Raw genomic sequence first — 17,639 nt, 5'->3', positions numbered from 1 at the left:
CTTGGGTTTTATTGGCTATTCACTGACAAAACACGTAATTGACTTAGAGTTACGGTAAGGGAGGAGGATTTAGGGTGAAACATGGGGTGTTAGCTAGAGATACAGCAGACGAGAGTGAGGGGATGAAGTTCGATGACACAGGGTTGATGGGGATGTTGATTTATGAAACATGGGGGGTTAGCAGTCGCCAGATTAGGGTGAGAAAGAATGATGGCTAGCAGGGAAAATTGAGGGTGAGAGTCGAAGGGGTCATTAGGAATGAATTGGGATGATACTTGGGGTGACTGTGGTGCTCAGGATACTACAGAGTGTGACTCACAGGAAAGTTTAGGGTGAAACGAGCAATGTGATGAGAGGCAAAGATTAGCGAGAGAAAGCACGAGTAAGTGGGGGGATGACTGAGGGATTCATGGAGTGGTCAGTGAGTGTGATATGGGGTGGTGATTAGAACGGATGATTTACTAATAAAATGGGGGTTACTAGACGGAAGATTTAGGGTGAATCATGGGGTGGCCACAGGAGATGTAGAGTGAAACGAGGATTGACTAGAAGGGAGGACTTAGGAGGAGATTGGGGTGAGGGGTGACTAGGAGGTATCTGATGAAGCTGAGTGAAGGGAATGTAAAGTGAATCTCAGTCCACGTTTAGTGCCAGTGAGATGACTGTGGCTGTCGAATCAGGACAGCTAGGACTCCCCATCACTTGGGACACGTGGCGCTAGCTAGATAAATCCCTGCCCTGGCTGAGAGAGGCTGAACGAGGAAAGAGGGGGATGCTCTATCACCTGACTCTTGTTTCACTGTCTTCCAGAAAGAGAGGACGGAGCGGCTGGTGATCTCCCCTCTCAACCAGCTGCTGAGCATGTTCATGGGGCCGCACAAGCTGGTGCAGAAGCGCTTCGACAAGCTCCTGGACTTCCACAACTGCACGGAGCGGGCGGAGAAGCTGAAGGACAAACGGACGCTTGAGGAGCTGCAGTCAGCTCGCAACAATTATGAGGCATTGAATGCCCAGCTCCTAGACGAGCTGCCCAAGTTCCAGCGCTGTGCCAAGGAGCTGTTTGCCAGCTGCTTGCGGGGCTACGCCAGGGCTCACCGCGACTTTGTGCACCTGGCACTGGGGGAGCTGAGGCCACTGCTGTCGGTGAGTTCCCAGAACCCAGCTCCGCAACAGGGGCAGGGGATGGAGCAGGGAGGATGTGATTGCAGATGCTCCTGGCTCACTGCAGACATGTTGCCTCTGTGGAGTTTTTCTCTCGTGTGTCAGGGGAGTTTCTGCTTCCTGAGGCTTGTCCCCCTTGTGTGCAGAGCTGTGGCTGTCGTGTCAGACTCTGGCCTCCCCTCGAGGCTGCGCCTGTAGCTCCCCCTGCTCCAGGGGACTGGATACTGTCGGTGGCAGGGCTGCTGTGAAAGGTGCTGGATCAGCAGGCCTGGGGGCTCACCCTCTGTCCCCACAGCAGGGACTGCAGGGAAGTGGCAGGATAGGCTCGCCCCTGCCCTGCCAAAGGGGAGTTCCAGGGCTGGCTCAGTCTTTGCCCTGGACACTGGTGCAGGTTCTAGACCAGCATCTGGCTCGTCTTTCGCTGAGCTCCCCTTTGGCTGCTGGGTCTCTGGGTTAGCAGAGCTCTGCTGATGGCAGCTTCCTACCCTCTGCTCCTGTTCCAGCTGCTGCGAGTGGCTGGCAGGGAGGGGAACCTCATCTCCATCTTCCAAGAGGAGCACAGCCGAGTTCTCCAGCAGCTCCAGGCCTTTACCTTCTTCCCGGAGTCCCACACGGCTGCCAAGAGACCATTTGACAGGAGGAGTGTGGAGCGCCAGTCTGCCAGGCGGCAGCCACTCCTGGGCCCAGTGAGTCCCTTCTGCCTTGTTTCAGGGGCTTGGTCTGGGGAGCCCAAGGGAGCCTTCTCATGGGTGTCTTGTTCCCCTCCAGCCCAGCTACATGCTGCAGTCAGATGAACTCCGAGCTGCCCTCCTGGCCAGGTACCCCCCGGAGAAACTCTTCCAGGCAGACCGCAATTTCAACGCAGCCCAGGACCTGGATGTCTCGCTGCTGGAGGGTGATCTTGTGGGTGTCCTCAAGAAGAAGGACCCCATGGGCAGCCAGAACCGCTGGCTCATTGACAATGGAGGTAGGTGGGGTTCTGTGCCTCCAGCAGCACAGAGTCTTCCCTGACTCTGCCATCGGCCAGGATCCATGAACAACGAACTGTAACCCTCCGGGGACAGGTGGCCACTCTGGCCTGTCTCCTGTGGTCTCCTCTCTGGTTTATCATCCTCTCCCCTTTGACCCACTCTCCTCTCCATGGGATCCTTTTCGTCTCTGACCCTGACCCGCTCCCTTTTCCGCAGTGACCAAAGGCTTTGTGTACAGCTCCTTCCTGAAGCCCTATAACCCACGCCGCAGCCACTCAGACATCTCGGTGGGCAGCCACTCCTCCAATGAGTCCGAACACAGTAGCTCCACACCGCACAGCAGCAACACCCTGACCTTCAACCCCAGTGGTATGACCGTGACCTTCACCCAGAAACCTCTGCAGGACTCTGCCTCTCCAGGGGATCCAGAACACTCCCTGAGGTCCCCCTCCGACACAGATGCTGCCTCCCTGCCCCAGGCTGGCTCCTCTGATAGAACGGTTCCCATGGAATCCAACCAGCAGCCCAACAAGACACCAGCTCACCGACGCTACAGTCGTCCTGAGCCGAACAGCAGCTCCAGCATCCGCAGTGGGCACCCTGCCAAAGCATACCTCAGGCCGGCACCTTCGCTGGAGGACAGAGACTCGGGGCTGGAGAGCAGCGAGTCTGAGGGCAACCAGGTAAGCCCCCCTGCTGTCCTTGCTCTATGGGGGCGGGGCTGCAAGTCACACCCTTCACAGGGCAGAGGCTGAACTGTCCCTTCACTAGGGAAGGGGTGCTGGCACGTGTGAGGCAGATCTGGTTGATCAATCCAGGGGGTGCTCAACCCCTACTCCACCCCTTCCTCCAAGCCCCCACCCCTGTCCTGCCTCTTCCCTCCCCCGAACATGCCCCGGCCCAGCTTCTCCCTCTCCCTCCAAGCACCTCCTGCCTGCCACTGAACAGCTGTTCCGAGGTGGGCAGGAGGCAGTTGGAGGGAGGAGAGGAGTTGATCAATGGGGCACTGGGGGTGGGGGGGGGGAGCTTGCCTGCTGGTGTTTGCTAAGCCACCTGTTAATTTTTTTCCATGGTTGCGCCAGCCCTGGAGCACCCACGGAGTCAGCGCCTATGGATCTCAACCCCGTCTCTTGTGAGGAATGTGCAGACCCCCAAGGCTAGGTGGGAAAATGGGGTGTACAGGGTCTCTTGGGCGTGGGGAAGCAGGGAGATACCTGCCTTTCAGGACCAGCCCTTCTCCATATTTTCATGTAGAAAATCAGCCTGGCTAGTGACCAGGGCAGGAGAGTGGGGCTCTGGGAGTGACTGCCCTAGAATTCTTTGGGGGGGTCAACAAGCATGTGGACAAGGAGGATCCAGTGGATATAGTGTACTTAGATTTTCAGAAAGCCTTTGACAAGGTCCCTCACCAAAGGCTCTTAAGCAAAGTAAGCTATCATGGTATAAGAAGGATCTCAGGGATCGGTAACTGTCTAAAAGACAGGAAACAAAGGATAGGAATAAATGGTCAGTTTTCAGAATGGAGAGAGGTAAATAGTGGTGTACCCCAGGCTGTACTGTGACCAGTCCTATTCAATATATTCATAAATGATCTGGAAAAAGGGGTAAACAGTGAGGTGGCAAAATTTGCAGATGATACAAAACTACTCAGGATAGTTAAGTCCCAGGCAGACTGCGAAGAGTTACAAAAGGATCTCACAAAACTGGGTGACTGGGCAGCAGAGTGGGAGATTAAATTCAATGGTGATAAATGCAAAGTAATGCACATTGCAAAACATAATCCCACATATACATACAGGGCTGCCTCCAGGCACCAGTTTAGCAAGCAGGTGCTTGGGGCGGCCAATTCAAAGGGGCGGCACGTCCGATGTTCAGCAGGAATTCAGTGGCGGGTCCCTCATCCTCTCTCTTCCCCTTTGAGCTGCGCCAAATTGCCACCGAAGAGGAAGAGGGGGGGACCCGCCACCGAACTGCCACAGAAGAAGCGGCGCGGTTGAGCTGCCGCCGAACTGCTGCCGCTCGTCCTTTTTTTTTTTTTGCCGCTTGGGGTGGCAGAAAAGCTGGAGCCAGCCCTGTATACATATAAAATGATGAGGCCTAAATTAGCTGTTACCACTCAAGAAAGAGATCTTGGAGTCATTGTGGATAGTTTTCTGAAAACATCCACTCAATGTGCAGCGGCAGTCAAAAAAACAAATGGAATGTTGGGAATCATTCAGAAAGGGATAGATAATAAGACAGAAAATATCATATTGCCTCTATATAAATCCATGGTGTGCTCACATCTTGAATACTGCGTGCCGATCTGGTCACTCCCATCTCAAAAAAGATATATTGAAATTGGAAAACATACAGAAAAGGGCAACAAAAATTAGTAGGGGTATGGGACAGCTTCCATATGAGTAGAGATTAATAAGACTGGGCCTTTTCAGCTTGGAAAAGAGACAACTAAGGGGGGGTATGATAGAAGTCTATAAAATCATAACTGGTGTGGAGAAGTTAACTAAGAAAGCATTATTTACTCCTCATAACAGAAGAACTAGGGGTCACCAAATGAAATTAGTAGGCAGCAGGTTTAAAACAAACAAAAGGAAGTATTTCTTTACACGATGCTCAGTCAACCTGTGGAACTCTTTGCAAGAGGTTGTTGTGAAGGCCAAGACTATAACAGGGTTCAAAAAAGAACTAGATAAATTCATGGAGGATAGGTCCATCAATGGCTATTAGCCAGGATGGGCAGGGATGGTGTCCCTAGTCTTGGTTTGCCAGAAGCTGGGAATGGGCGACAGGGGATGGATCACTTGATGATTCCCTGTTCTGTTCATTCCCTCTGGGGCACCCGACGTTGGCCACCGCTGGAAGACAGGATATGGGCTAGATGGACCTTTGGGCTGACCCAGGATGGCTGTTCTTATGCCCTTATGACCCTGGGAGATAGTCCTTTCCCCTCGCTGTGCCTGTCTCTCGGAGTGTGTCTGAGTAATCCTCACACTACACAAAGAGCTGCATGACAGTGTTGATCCTGGCCTGTTGTTCCTCAGGCCCGGCCCAGCTCTGACCCACTTTCTCCCCCTGTCCCTCTAGGTCTATTATGCTGTCTACACCTTTAAAGGCCGAAGTCCAAATGAGCTGAGTGTATCAGCCAATCAGAGACTCAGGATCCTACAGTTTGAAGATATCACGGGCAATCGAGAGTGGTGGTTAGCTGAGGTGCATGGGAGGCAGGGCTACGTGCCGTCCAGTTACATCCGGAAGACGGAGTATACGTGAGGCTGTACCATCTCCACAGAGAGACCAAGTTCTGGTGCCTTAATCCCAGCTGGACCATGTCAGAGACTTGCGGGGGAAGGGTCTGCGACCCCTGCTGGGCTGAGGCAACCTGTACTGCTCACTTCCGTGTGACAAGCCAGCCTCTAGCCACTGAAAGCCATGGGGTATTGCCAGTGGTGCTGGGCCCAGGCCCTGCAGGGGCTCTGCCCCGCCCAGGCTGCTGTCAGTTGGGTGGTGAACGTGGCTTGGCCAGGGGCAGTGAGGTTACAGGGCAGCCTGTGCAGCAGGAATTACTGTTGCCTCCTGTCCTGTCTCTTCCTCCCAGCATGGCAAGTAGCTTCCCCGTAGATCTAGCTGCTAGGAGCTGGCTGGGCCTGACTGGACACAGAGCAAAGCCAAGTCCCTGAAGGAAGTGGCCCCCTCGCTCGGGCCAAAGCGCTGCTTCCTGCCTGTGTGCAGCATTTCCTTTTCCTTCAGCACTTCTGGGCTAATGCAGATTCCCTCTTTGGCCAAGTACCGTTAAAAGCAACCCGGGCTGTTGAGAGCAGGAGCCCCACAGCTCCTCAGCAGCGCGCAGGAGCATTGGGAGCAGGGGCCAGGCTCCCTCACCGGGCAGGGGTCAAGCTCTAGCGGGGAAGTTGGGGCTGGAGAACAGAACCTGGCACCTGCTCAGGGTAGGATTCTTCCCGTCCTCCGCTCCATGTAGAGGACCCACTGTCCCTTGTTATGAGCCGTTTGATTCCACAGCTGGGGAGAGCCATCTCCCCAGAACCGCCTGCCTCCCTGGGGGGAGCTGCTGGTCTATGTCCGTGCTGCAGGGGGCACTGTGACTCCCAGCACAGACAGGCTCACACGCTCAGCTGACGCATGGGCAATGCCCAGGGCTAGCTTCCCGCGTCCAAGCACCCCCCAGCCTACTGGTCTCTACCTCGGGCGGCTAGCCTGAGCTGCAACAGCCACGCTGCTGTGTTTAGCATGCTGGCTCGGACTGAGCTAGCGCAATCGGCTCTGCCCGTGCTGAGAATTCACACCTCCTCACTGGAGACGTACCCTGGGTTTGGGCTCTCCCAGGCTCTGGTTTCAGGACTAGCAGCACCGTGCTGCTGGGGGAGATACATGATACTCCTTCCCATAGCGCCCAGCAGACAGCAGCTGCCCACAGCGAGCCCTGCCACCAGTCGTTCAGATGAGCCAAAGATAAGATGGGAGCCTCACCTCCCTGTCACTTGAGCCATTTCCCCTCCTCACCCCGACCCACCCCCAGAACTTGGGGGTCCATCCCTTTGCTCTGACATGTGTCCCAAAGTGCTGTGAGGGGCTGGTGAGAATCAGGCACATCCTTTGGCAAGAGTGTAGGATAAAGGCATCAACACACCACCCTGCCTGCTAGGCTCTGGCTGTGCCCCCGGAATGGGGCATCACTATTGGAGGGGGTGTATTTGGGGGCTGCTGCTCCTGGCCCAAGAGACACCCCCCCCCACCCCGCTCCCCCGGTGCTTTGACGGCAGTGTCTGTGTCCCCTAAGTAAAGTGTCTCCCTTGGTGTTGCTCAGGCTTGTTTGCGTCAAGCGCCATGTTTCTGGTCAGGGACATGCACCTGGCAACGCTGTAAGCCTGTGCTCCTCCTGCTGCGCGTGGGCCCTCGCAGCCCAGACTGCAGTGACAAACTGGAGCAGCAGCCACCCTGCAGCTTGCTGAGAAACCAAGAGACTAACACACAGTTTGGGACCTGTGCCCAGAAGCTGCTGGAGTACAGCAGTTTATATGGCAAGTGGTGTGTAGTCAGATGGCCCAGCCCCTGTGCAGAGGCGATAGGGCATGCAAGGACAACCCGAATCGCTGTTCCAGGCCATGGGCCCCAACCTCACACTGGAGCCAGGTTTCTGCTTCAGCTTGCAACTCATGATGGAGCTCTGCAGAGCAGCAAATCTCTGCTTAAGCAAACCCTGTGCCTCCTCTGTCCTCCGCCCCTGCTGCTGGACTAGGCCCAGTCTTCAGCAAGATTCCTCAGCAACTCCCCCCTCGCTGCCCACACAATAAAATCACAAACAAGGGAACTGTTTAAATAGCCTTTATAGAGAGACAATTGCAACAACACTTAAGTGGGGCTCCCCAGGGCTCCTGCCTGGACGACTAAGCACGAGCAGGGACCAGGGGAGTGTCAAGTTGTTTGGCTGGGCTTGGAGCAAAGCCGAGAGACTGACACTGACTCCAAGTCTTGCAGTGGGGGGTGGGGACAGCCCAGGGCTGCAGTCACCTTTCATGGGGGAGGAGCCAAGTTTTGCCTGTGCATCCAGTCCTTAGGCCTTGGCTACACTGGCAATTCACAGCGCTGCACTTGCTGTGCTCAGAGGTGTGAAAAAACACCCCCCCTGAGCGCAGCGCTGTAAAGCGCCCGTGGAATCAGCGCTGCTGCGTCGCAGCGCTGCAAGCTATTCCCCTCGGAGAGACTACACGCCTGCTGCACTGAATCCGCGAGTGTAGCCAAGGCCTGAGTATCAGGACATTCTGTTATATGTAGATTTTATACTGCCCTCATGTGTGAGGTGTCTAAAGGTAGCCATCTTACAGCAAAAAAATCTTCAGGACCAGACTCCAAAGAGAAACTGCTGAGCTCCAGTTCATTTGCAAATTTGACACCATCAGATCAGGATTAAACAAAGACTGTGAATGGCTATCCAACTACAGAAGCAGTTTCTCCTCCCTTGGTGCTCACACCTCAACTGCTAGCAGAGCACCTCACCCTCCCTGATTGAACTAACCTCGTTATCTCCATACTGACTTATACCTGCCTCTGGAGATTTCCATTACTTGCATCTGAAGAAGTGAGGTTCTTACCCACGGAAGCTTATGCTCCCCATACTTCTGTTAGTCTTAAAGGTGCCAAAGGACCCTCTGTTGCTTTTTGCTTTAAAGCAATGGGTCTAACATGTTGTGGGGTTCACTCATGCTCTCAGCCTCTCCCCAGGGCATACGTCTTTTTACACTGTCCTGATGCACACTTTCTGCTGGGGAAGGCTGCTTGGAGCAGTGCACCTGGCTACTTGGAGCAGAAGGGGAGGAGCTCTGCGATGGGCCAGATGGTTCGAGCCCTGGACTGGCCCCTGAGGCAGCTGTCTCCTGCCCAGCTTTGCCCTGCGGTAGAGAGCTCCACTCTGCTAGAGGCGCAGTACTGTCAAACACGCTCTTCAGGCTGGAGCTTTAGTTAATCTTTCAGCTATCCTGGGCCTATGCCATTGAGTGCCTTGAAAATAAGGACCAATAAGTAAAGTGATTGTAAAAATACCCCCACGTTCAGCCGAGCTACTCCCAGACTGCACGTCAGGTCAAAGCCACCCCAGGTGTCTGTTAGAGCTGCTGCCCATGCTCACATAGGGTCTGGCCTGGACACATCTGCATTGAAGCTACCCCTACATAGTGGGGTTTGGATCTGAACCAGGGTATGGCAGCAGCGGGCCCAGAGCTGCTGCCTGCGAAGTAAGTCCTAGCCTTGTCTAGCCCAGCCCCGAAGCCCCCTCTTCAAGGGACTCAGAGCCCAGCGGCTTCACTCTCTCCTTTAGTCCCAGGTGAAGAGGAGTGAAGTCCTGGGCAGGTCCTGCTGCTCGGAGCTGCCAGGCGCACTGAGGCAACAGAAACAGGTTCTGGCAATACGCCGTTTGTCCATTCCAGTTTGCGGTGGGCCCTGCCCTAGGTTCTGACTCTGGATGTGGGTGCGCCAGTGTTGGGCAGGGGGCTCACCCTGTCAGCTCCAGCTCTCCTACAGCACCGTGGCTTGAGCACTCACGATGCCGGCGTTCTTAGCCATGGTCGAGAAAAGGCCTTGCTGCTGGAGCAGCCGCTCAGGGCTGTCATACTCCACGATGCGCCCCGCCTGCAGCACCATCACCCTGCAAGCACAAAGAGAACATTGGGTGCCACAGGACCAGCGCTGCTGTCATGCAGCTTCTAGTACATGCCCTTCCCAGTCCGAGGTTATCTACAGCCCCTTCCCCACCCTAGACAGGACACTAAATCTCTCCCCTGGGCGGGGGCCTGGGCCTGGGTCTGGGCCTGCCTGTGTCTGTCCAAGACAACGGACATAACACTGCTACTACCTGAAAGACGGGAGGCAAAGGCATCTTTTACTGGACCAACATCTGAGTGAACGGGACAAGGGTTGGAGCTGCACAGAGATCTTCAGGTTCTCTATGGCCTGTCCAAGAGGGGGGCTCGGCGACATCTGCACACCCACTTGGTGCAGGCCACAAAGGTGTGCCCAGGGTCCCATCCACACCGCCTCTGGTGGTGGGGTCAGTGTGCCACCCTCCTGCACTTGTTTACGTGTGTGTATAGCCCCCTGCACCTACCACCTGGAGCCTGGCCCCTTGCACGCCTCCCTCAACTTGTTGGCCCTGATGGTGTGTACAGTGCCCCTGCTTCCCACCCCGCTAGCCATGATAGTACAAAAACCTGCCTGCAAACCACCCCCCCCCCGTGCACAATGATGCGTATAGCAACTGCTCCTGGGGAGGAGGGGGTCCAGGATGGTGTGTGCCGCACCTCCCCCCGGCCTAGCCATGATGAAATGTATAGTGCCCATGTGCGCGCACACACCCCACTGCTGTCTGCGATGGGGTGTATGGCACCCCTCCCGCCTCCCCCCGGTTGGCCATGATGCTGTGTATAGAACTTGCCTGCACCCACCTCGCATTGCTGTGCAGAATGGAGTGTACAGCAGCTGCTTGGGGGGGGGGGGGGGGATTGTCCAGGATTGTGGCTACAGTGCCCCCACCCGCTCCTGGCTAGCCATGATGGTATGTAAAGAACCTGCCTCCCTACCCCACCCCGAGTGCTGTGCACAATGGTGTGTCCAGCAACCGCTTCTGGGTGACCACCATGGTGTATACAGTGCCCCCGCTCCCTTGCTAGCCATAATGGTGTGTATCGCGCCCAGGTGCACACACACACACACACACATACAACCCCCGCCCCCTCCCCCATTGCGTAGACAGCACCCCTTCCCAGACAGCCATGATGGTATGGACAGTGCCTGCCTGCACCCCCCTGCCCCATTGCTGTGTGGAATGGTGTGTACAGCACCTGCTCCTGGCTGGCCATGACGGTGGGTATTGCAGGGGCGCGCGTGTGCACACACAGACACACACCTGTTGCTGTCCATGATGGTGTGCAGGCGGTGGGCGATGGTGAGGACAGTGCAGTTGGCAAATTCACTCCGGATTGTTGTCTGGATTAAATGATCTGTTTCCAGATCCACAGCTGCTGTTGCCTCATCCAGTATGAGGATCTTGGATTTGCGGAGCAGGGCTCGGGCCAGGCACAGCAGCTGCCGCTGCCCAACGCTGGGGTGGGGAGAAAACACCAGCACTGATGTGGGGCAGCTTGAGAACATGCCCAGCGCTACCTCTGCCATTGAGGGCAAGCGACTAACCTGGTGTAGCCTAGTGGCAGCATCACACCCTGCCTCTCCTGCCCCATCAGCCAATCACCGAGACAGGCTAGGACACAGGGCATGGGGCAGCCGGGCTCAGACACAAGGCTGTCTAGCCCAGCACCTGTCTCCGACAATGGCAGCACCAGATGCTGCAGAGGAAGGTCTAAGAATGCTGCTGTCGGGCTTTGGGGACTTCTGACCCCCCCCTCCCTCCCCCTCACCATTAGGTTTCAGCTGCACCTTCCTTAGTAAGAGATCAGCTTATGCTTTGAAGAATTAGGCTTAATCCTGTATCAAAATTTTTCTTAGCATTAACCACTTTAACACTGGATAGTCTTACTAGCCATATACATGTCCAGGTCCTTTCGGAAGTGTGTTAGTTTCTTGGCTTCAACAACTTCCTGTGGCAAGGCGTTCCACAAGCTAATTACACTTGACTGTCCCCTTGGTCTTGTTTTAGAAGATCGGGAAAACAGCCATTCCCCATTTATCCTCTCACTCGGTCATTATTTTATATAGCTTTAGCCCAATATGGCTGTTCTTATGGGTCGCCCCCCCCCCCCCCGCCCCTTAGCTGTTTTCTATCGAACGGACACAATTCCAAGCCTGTCACTCGCTCGTCATGTGAGCATTTTTCCAGGCCCTTGCTCACTCTCATTGCTCGTCTCTGAATGCCTCCCCACCCCCCACACACACATCAGCACTATGGGTGAGATGAGGTGACCAATACTGCACACACTATTCAAACGCAGCCACACCATTGATTTAGGAAGTATTTGTGATATTATTCACCATGCCATTCCTTATGCAACCTCACACAGAATCACAGACATGTAGGACAAGCAGGACAGAGCAGCTAGTCCAGTCCCCTGCAGTGAGGCAGGCCTACGTCTTAGCTAGACCAGTGGTTCTCAACCTTTTTACATTTGTGGACCCCTAAAAAATTTCGGATGGCGGTGTGGGCCCCTTCGGAAATCTATTGTCTGTATACATAGTCGAATTCTGGTCAGTCAGGTTTCAGAATAAGTCTTTTGCAGACCCCCTTGACATAGTCCACAGACTCCCTAGGGGGCCACGGACCACAGGTTGAGAACCACTGATCTAGACCATTCCTGAGAGCTGTTTAATCTGTTCTTTAAAAAAAAACCCTCCAATGACAGGTTTCAGAGTAGCAGCCGTGTTAGTCTGTATCCGCAAAAAGAACAGGAGTACTTGTGGCACCTTAGAGACTAACACATTTATTAGAGCATAAGCTTTCGTGGACTACATATATGCATCCGAAGAAGTGGGCTGTAGTCCACGAAAGCTTATGCTCTAATAAATGTGTTAGTCTCTAAGGTGCCACAAGTACCCCTGTTCTTCCTCCAATGACAGCGAGTCCACAACCTCCCTAAGTCATTTGTCCCAGTGTTTAACTACTCTTACGGTCAGGAAGTTTTTTCCCACTGTCCAACCTAAATCTCCTTTGCTGTAGTTGAGGCCTACTGCTGCTTGTCCTGTCCTCAGTAGCTAAGGAGAATGAGCTCTCCTTCTCCGCTTTATAACAACTTTTTATGTACTTGAAGACTGTTATCATATCCCTCCTCAGTCTGCTCTTCTCCAGGTTAAACAAACCCAATTTTTTAAATCTTTCCTCATAGGTCATGTTTTCTAGACCCTTAATAATGTTTGTTGCTCTCATTTGGACTTTTTTCCCTGAAGCGTGGTGCCAGACCTGGACACAATAAATCCAGTTGAGTCCTTATTAGTGCGGAACAGAGTGGAAGAATTACTTCTCATGTCTTGCTCACAACACTCCTATTAACACATCTCAGAACGATGTTCACTTTTTTTGCACAGTATTACACTGTTGATCCACTATGTTTGTGATCCACTATTTAGTTTGTGATCCACTATGACCCCTAGATCCTTCTCTGTAGCACTCCTACCTAGGCAGTCATTTCCCATTTTGTATTTATACATTTGATTGTTCCTTCCAACATGTAGTGCTTTGCATTTGTCCTTATTGAATTTCATCCTGTTTACTTAAGATAATTTCTCCAGTTGTCCAGATCATTTTGAATTCTAATCCTGCCCACAAAGCGCTTGCAACCCCTCCCTGCGTGGTATTGTTCACAGATTTATAAGTGTACTCTCTGTGCTAGTCTCCAAATCATTGATGAAGATACTGAACAGATCTGGACCCAGGACAGATCCCTGCATGACCCCACTCATTATGCCCTTCTAGCTTGACTCTGAACTATTTTGTAGCCTTTTTGGCTCACAGCTGCACTTTGAGATGAGATCGCCATTGAGCTGGCTACAGTGAGGTATGAGTGTCACTGATACAACCCCATATGGTGCGAGTTGTTCAGTTTCTCCCCTCCCTCCAGTGTGCATTACTTGCATTTATCAACAGTGAATTTCATCTTCCATCATGTTCCTCTTGATCAGGTCCCTCTGAAGCTCCTCCCAGTCATTTCTGGATTTGACTCCCCAGTATAGCTTTGTGTTATCTACAAAATCACGCCTCCCTGCTCAGCCTCTTTCTGGACCATTAATAAATGTATTGTACAACATGGGCCCACGTACACCCCGCGGCGACCTTTAGCCAGAATGACAATTGACCATTTAAGCATACTCTTTGCTTTCTGTTTCTTGGCCAGTTTTTGATCTACAATGACACTTTGCCTCTCACCCCATGATGACTAGATTTCACCCACATGTGCCTTCCCCTCCCCCCCCCAAAAAAACGCACCCTTCCCCCGGCCTTGCTGCCCCCCCACGCACACTTCTTGTGCCTTGCTGCTCCCCCACGTACCCCTCCCCTTGGCTTTGCCCCCACACACAAACACCCCCCCTTCTCCCTGTGCCTTGCCCCCCCCCAAAACGCACCCTCTCCCCTGGCCTTGCTGCCCTCCCATCCTTCCCCCTGTGCCTTCCCCCCGCCACACAAAAACACACCCTTCCCCCTGTGCCTTGCTCCCCAGTTCCCGTGGCTTTACTGCCCCCCCACACCCTTCCCCCTGGCCTTACCGCCCCCCCCTCCTCCTGTGCCTTGCTCCCCCTTCCCCCTGGCCTCACCGCCCGCCCCTTCCCCCTGTGCCTTGCTCCCCAGTTCCCCTGGCCTTGCCGCCCCCCCCACTCTTCCCCCTGGCCTTACCGCCCCCCCACCCTTCCCCTGTGCCTTGCTCCCCCTTCCCCCTGGCCTCACCGCCCGCCCCTTCCCCCTGTGCCTTGCTCCCCCTTTCCCCTGCCCTTGCCGCCCCCCCCACTCTTCCCCCTGGCCTTACCGCCCCCCCACCCTTCCCCCTGTGCCTTGCTCCCCAGTTCCCCTGGCCTTGCCGCCCCCCCCACTCTTCCCCCTGGCCTTACCGCCCCCCCACCCTTCCCCCTGTGCCTTGCTCCCCCTTTCCCCTGCCCTTGCCGCCCCCCCCCCCACTCTTCCCCCAGCCTGGCCCCTCTCCCACCCTTATTCCTATGGCCTCACAGAGGGCCATGCATTCCTATAGGGATTAGTCCTGCTGGCTAGGCTGGGCGCTTGGAAAGCGGAGGGCACACTCAGGCTGTGCTCTACTCTCCCTGGGAGGGAGGAGGGATATCTCTGGAGCTGGGTAGGCGGTGAGGACACCCAAGTTAGCCCACCTACCTCAAGTTCTCCCCTGCTTCGCTCACTTGGTGGGACAGTCTTTCAGGTAGATCCAGCACGTATGTCTTCAGGTGGGCCAGCTCCAGGGCTTTCCAGATCTCCTCATCCGCGTACTGGTCAAACGGGTCCAGATTCATCCGTAAAGTCCCGGAGAACAGCACCGGGTCCTGCAAGGACAGCACGGGGGTCTCTGACAGTGCTGGATCCAGGGCCCTGCCAGCCCCAGAGCCATGAGGTGCTTGTAAGCCCGTTACAGTTAGACACAAGGGGGACACCCGCTGCATCTGAGGCTGCTCTGTTTGGCTAGAGCCAGCTCTGAGCTGTTTGTCCAGCCACACAAACTGGCTGCCCACGGTGCCCACAGCTGGGCAACGCACTGGCTGGCAGGGCAGGTTAGTCTCCTACCACGGCTGCTTCACCAAGAGCTTAGCCATGTGCAGCTCCGACAGCCACAGGCTGAGGGCAGGGCAGCCGCCTGGCGGAGCAGCAAAGGAGCCAGCTAGTGGGTCTCCACAGGCTGAGTCTAGGCTGATCCTGGGCCTGGCCTGAACCACATCGGGTACCATTTCCCACAGTGCCCGGGGACGGGGGAGGGGGGCGCATCTGAGCTTTTGCTTCCAGAGCTCAGGTGGTGCCCAGGCCGGGCTGGGCCCCGTCTTGCTGTGTCTCCTGCTGCAGCTGCTGTCAGCTCCCCTCTTTCCACACTGAGGGGCTGGGGGCTCTGGCTTGGGCCCCTCCTGCTCATAGTGCCCCATTAGGCTTTGGCTGCCACAGGGTGACAGGTTGGGCTAAGTTAATGAAAGCGACACCCAGGGCATGGAACTGGCTACGGAGGGGCACAGTGCCCAGCCCACACATGTGTGCCCTATGGCGAAATCCCTCGCCACTTGCTGCCAGAGACCGGGCACCCGGCTCTGCCCATGCAGCGCTCACCTGGGGGATGATGGTGAGGCTCTGGCGTAGGTCGTGGAGGCCGATGGTCGATATGTCCACCCCATCGATCACGATCTTCCCTCCTGCAGCCTCCAGGATCCGGAAGAGGCAGTTGGTGAGAGAGGATTTCCCAGCCCCTGTCCTGCCCACAACCCCGACCTGTGGAGACAGCACCCAGTGAGAGCTGGATCTGAGATGGCCTGGGGGTCCCCCTTGCTTGTCTACTCACTCAATGTGCAGCCGCAGTCAAAAACCTGATTATCGATCCCAGTTAGGAAAGGGATGGCTAGTCAGACAGAAAATATCATATTGCCTCTATATAAACCCAGGATACGCCCACATCTTGAATACTGCGTGCAGATGTGGTCGCCCCATCTCAAAAAAGATATAGTGGAATTGGAAAAGGTTCAGAAAATGGTAACAAAAATGATCAGGGGTATGGAACAGTTGCCATATGAGGAGAGATTTAAAAGACTAGGATTGGTCATCCCTCTGAAGCACGTGGCACCGGCCACTGACAGAAGACAGGATGCTGGGCTAGATGGGCCATTGGTCTGAACCAGTACGGCCATTCTTATGTTCTTAGGGTGGGGAGCAGGGCTTGGAAGCCCTGGGGGTCCCTTTCAGTTTATGTCTCGTGTTTCTAAAGCTCATGCTTCAGGGCTTCATTCAGTCACCTGGAAGGGTCAGGAAGGAATTTTTCCTTTCCCTCAATGTATTCTGTGGGTTTTGTTCTGGGGGAGGGGGTGTCTCCTTGCTCTGAACCATCAGGGATGGCAACAGCTGGAGATGAGACACTGGATGTGCAGGGACAGGGTCCTGAGGTGGCACCGAGCATTCTTTCTTTCAGGTGCTGGGCTGGCTGGTTCTAGTTCCCATGCTAAGGGTCTAACTGGTCACCATATGTGGGGTTGGGAAGGAATTTCCCCCGGTCAGATGGGCAGTGACCTTAGGTGTTTTTCACCTTCCTCTGCAGCATGTGGGTCACTTGCCAGGATGATCTTGGTACATCTCAGTAAATTCCCTGCCACTGCAGGAGCCTCGGGCACTGGTGCCACTAAGTGTCTCCTCTCCTCTGCTGCGGCACATAATCTAGTCTCCTGAGAGCTGTTATAGTTTGGTCTAATTTTGGTTGTTGGGCTTCATGGGCGGGTGCTGAGTGGGGCTGATACACAGAAGGTCTGACGAGATGATCTGGTGGTTCCTTCTGGCCTCAAACTCTAGGACTCTCTCCAAAATAAACTGATGTCTTCTGACTCTGATCTGAACCAATGAGGGTTTCAGTCCTGGAATCAAACTCCTAAGGGTCCCCACACCCCCTCACTCCTCCCACCTCTCATCATCAGCTGACAGCAAAAAACCATAGGGTCTGTCGGGGAGGCTCCTCACCTTTTCAGTGCTCCGAATATCACAGGTGAGCCCATGAAGAACCAGCTCCAGCCCAGGTCGGTACCGGACCTGGTAGTCAGTAATCTGGATCTCGCCTTTGCTAGGCCAGCCGGGGGGTGGTCGCTGTTCCGTCACCCACTGAGCCTGGGGATGTGGGGAGGAGTGTTAAAAGGATGTCTGATAACTGGGGAACTGTGGTGCAAAGCACTCTGGGTAGCAACATGCAAATGAAGTGAGATAGGGAGAGAAGCAGAGGCACCCAGTTCTCACTGCTTCCTGCACCACTTCCCACTCTATCTCCGTCACCTTCCCATCACCTGGTCTCACCTCATTCTCCACCTCTGTGTACTCGTGCACTCGCTCCACCGCCACGATGTTGGTTTCCAGCTCCGACGTCATCCGCACCAGCCAGTTCAGTGTCTGGGTTATCTGCACAGCAGAGACCAGCGGGTCCTGATCCTGGAACCCCCAAACCCTCCCCCCTCGGCCCTTCCTGGGGCCCAGTGCCCCTAGCAGGAGCTTCCGCATCCTTCTGTAACACACCACCCTCGCTCCACCCCATCGCATCCAGCAGCAATGCCCCTGCCCTGTCCCCACCTCCCAACGGGACAGTCCCCTTCCCAGCCCCATCCTGGCCCAGGACCCACAGAGGGAGTGCCCCTCTCCTGGACCAGCACGTGCCTCCCCCCATCGCTATGGGAACATCTCTTTCTTGGCTCCATCCATCCCAGCACCCCGCAGCAGTGTCCCCCTCCCAGCTGGCAGCCCCCAGGAGGGGGGCCCCTTTGAAGTGCAGCAGCACTTTCCGGCTGAAGGCAGGAACCAGCCACCAAGGTTCTGCCGCCTGCAGCAGCCCA

At 55.1% G+C, this 17,639-nt stretch overlaps 2 protein-coding genes across 5 annotated transcripts in view; one reads left to right on the top strand and one right to left on the bottom strand.

The window, feature by feature from the left end:
- The window catches only part of DNMBP (dynamin binding protein), a 75,798-nt gene extending 68,850 nt beyond the window's left edge, over nucleotides 1-6,948 (top strand). For all 4 annotated transcript variants that reach the window (XM_054033830.1, XM_054033829.1, XM_054033832.1 and 1 more), the window contains 5 exons: nucleotides 811-1,143; nucleotides 1,665-1,847; nucleotides 1,930-2,128; nucleotides 2,349-2,815; nucleotides 5,217-6,948. In XM_054033830.1, coding sequence (XP_053889805.1) covers nucleotides 811-1,143; nucleotides 1,665-1,847; nucleotides 1,930-2,128; nucleotides 2,349-2,815; nucleotides 5,217-5,402 — 1,368 coding nt within the window. In that variant the 3' untranslated portion in view covers nucleotides 5,403-6,948. The remainder of the gene's footprint in view (nucleotides 1-810; nucleotides 1,144-1,664; nucleotides 1,848-1,929; nucleotides 2,129-2,348; nucleotides 2,816-5,216) is intronic.
- Nucleotides 6,949-7,458: 510 nt separating this feature from the next.
- The window catches only part of ABCC2 (ATP binding cassette subfamily C member 2), a 56,363-nt gene continuing 46,182 nt past the window's right edge, over nucleotides 7,459-17,639 (bottom strand). The window contains exons 27-32 of the mRNA XM_054033828.1: nucleotides 17,110-17,211; nucleotides 16,783-16,926; nucleotides 15,394-15,552; nucleotides 14,461-14,627; nucleotides 10,546-10,740; nucleotides 7,459-9,288 (exon numbers count right to left, since the gene is read on the bottom strand). Of these exons, the coding sequence (XP_053889803.1) occupies nucleotides 9,159-9,288; nucleotides 10,546-10,740; nucleotides 14,461-14,627; nucleotides 15,394-15,552; nucleotides 16,783-16,926; nucleotides 17,110-17,211 (897 nt within the window). The 3' untranslated portion in view covers nucleotides 7,459-9,158. The remainder of the gene's footprint in view (nucleotides 9,289-10,545; nucleotides 10,741-14,460; nucleotides 14,628-15,393; nucleotides 15,553-16,782; nucleotides 16,927-17,109; nucleotides 17,212-17,639) is intronic.

Source organism: Malaclemys terrapin, chromosome 7, assembly GCF_027887155.1.
Source record: "Malaclemys terrapin pileata isolate rMalTer1 chromosome 7, rMalTer1.hap1, whole genome shotgun sequence".
NCBI lineage: Eukaryota > Metazoa > Chordata > Testudines > Emydidae > Malaclemys > Malaclemys terrapin.
Note: the sequence above shows the minus strand (reverse complement) of the source record. Positions and strands in the feature narration are given on the sequence as shown.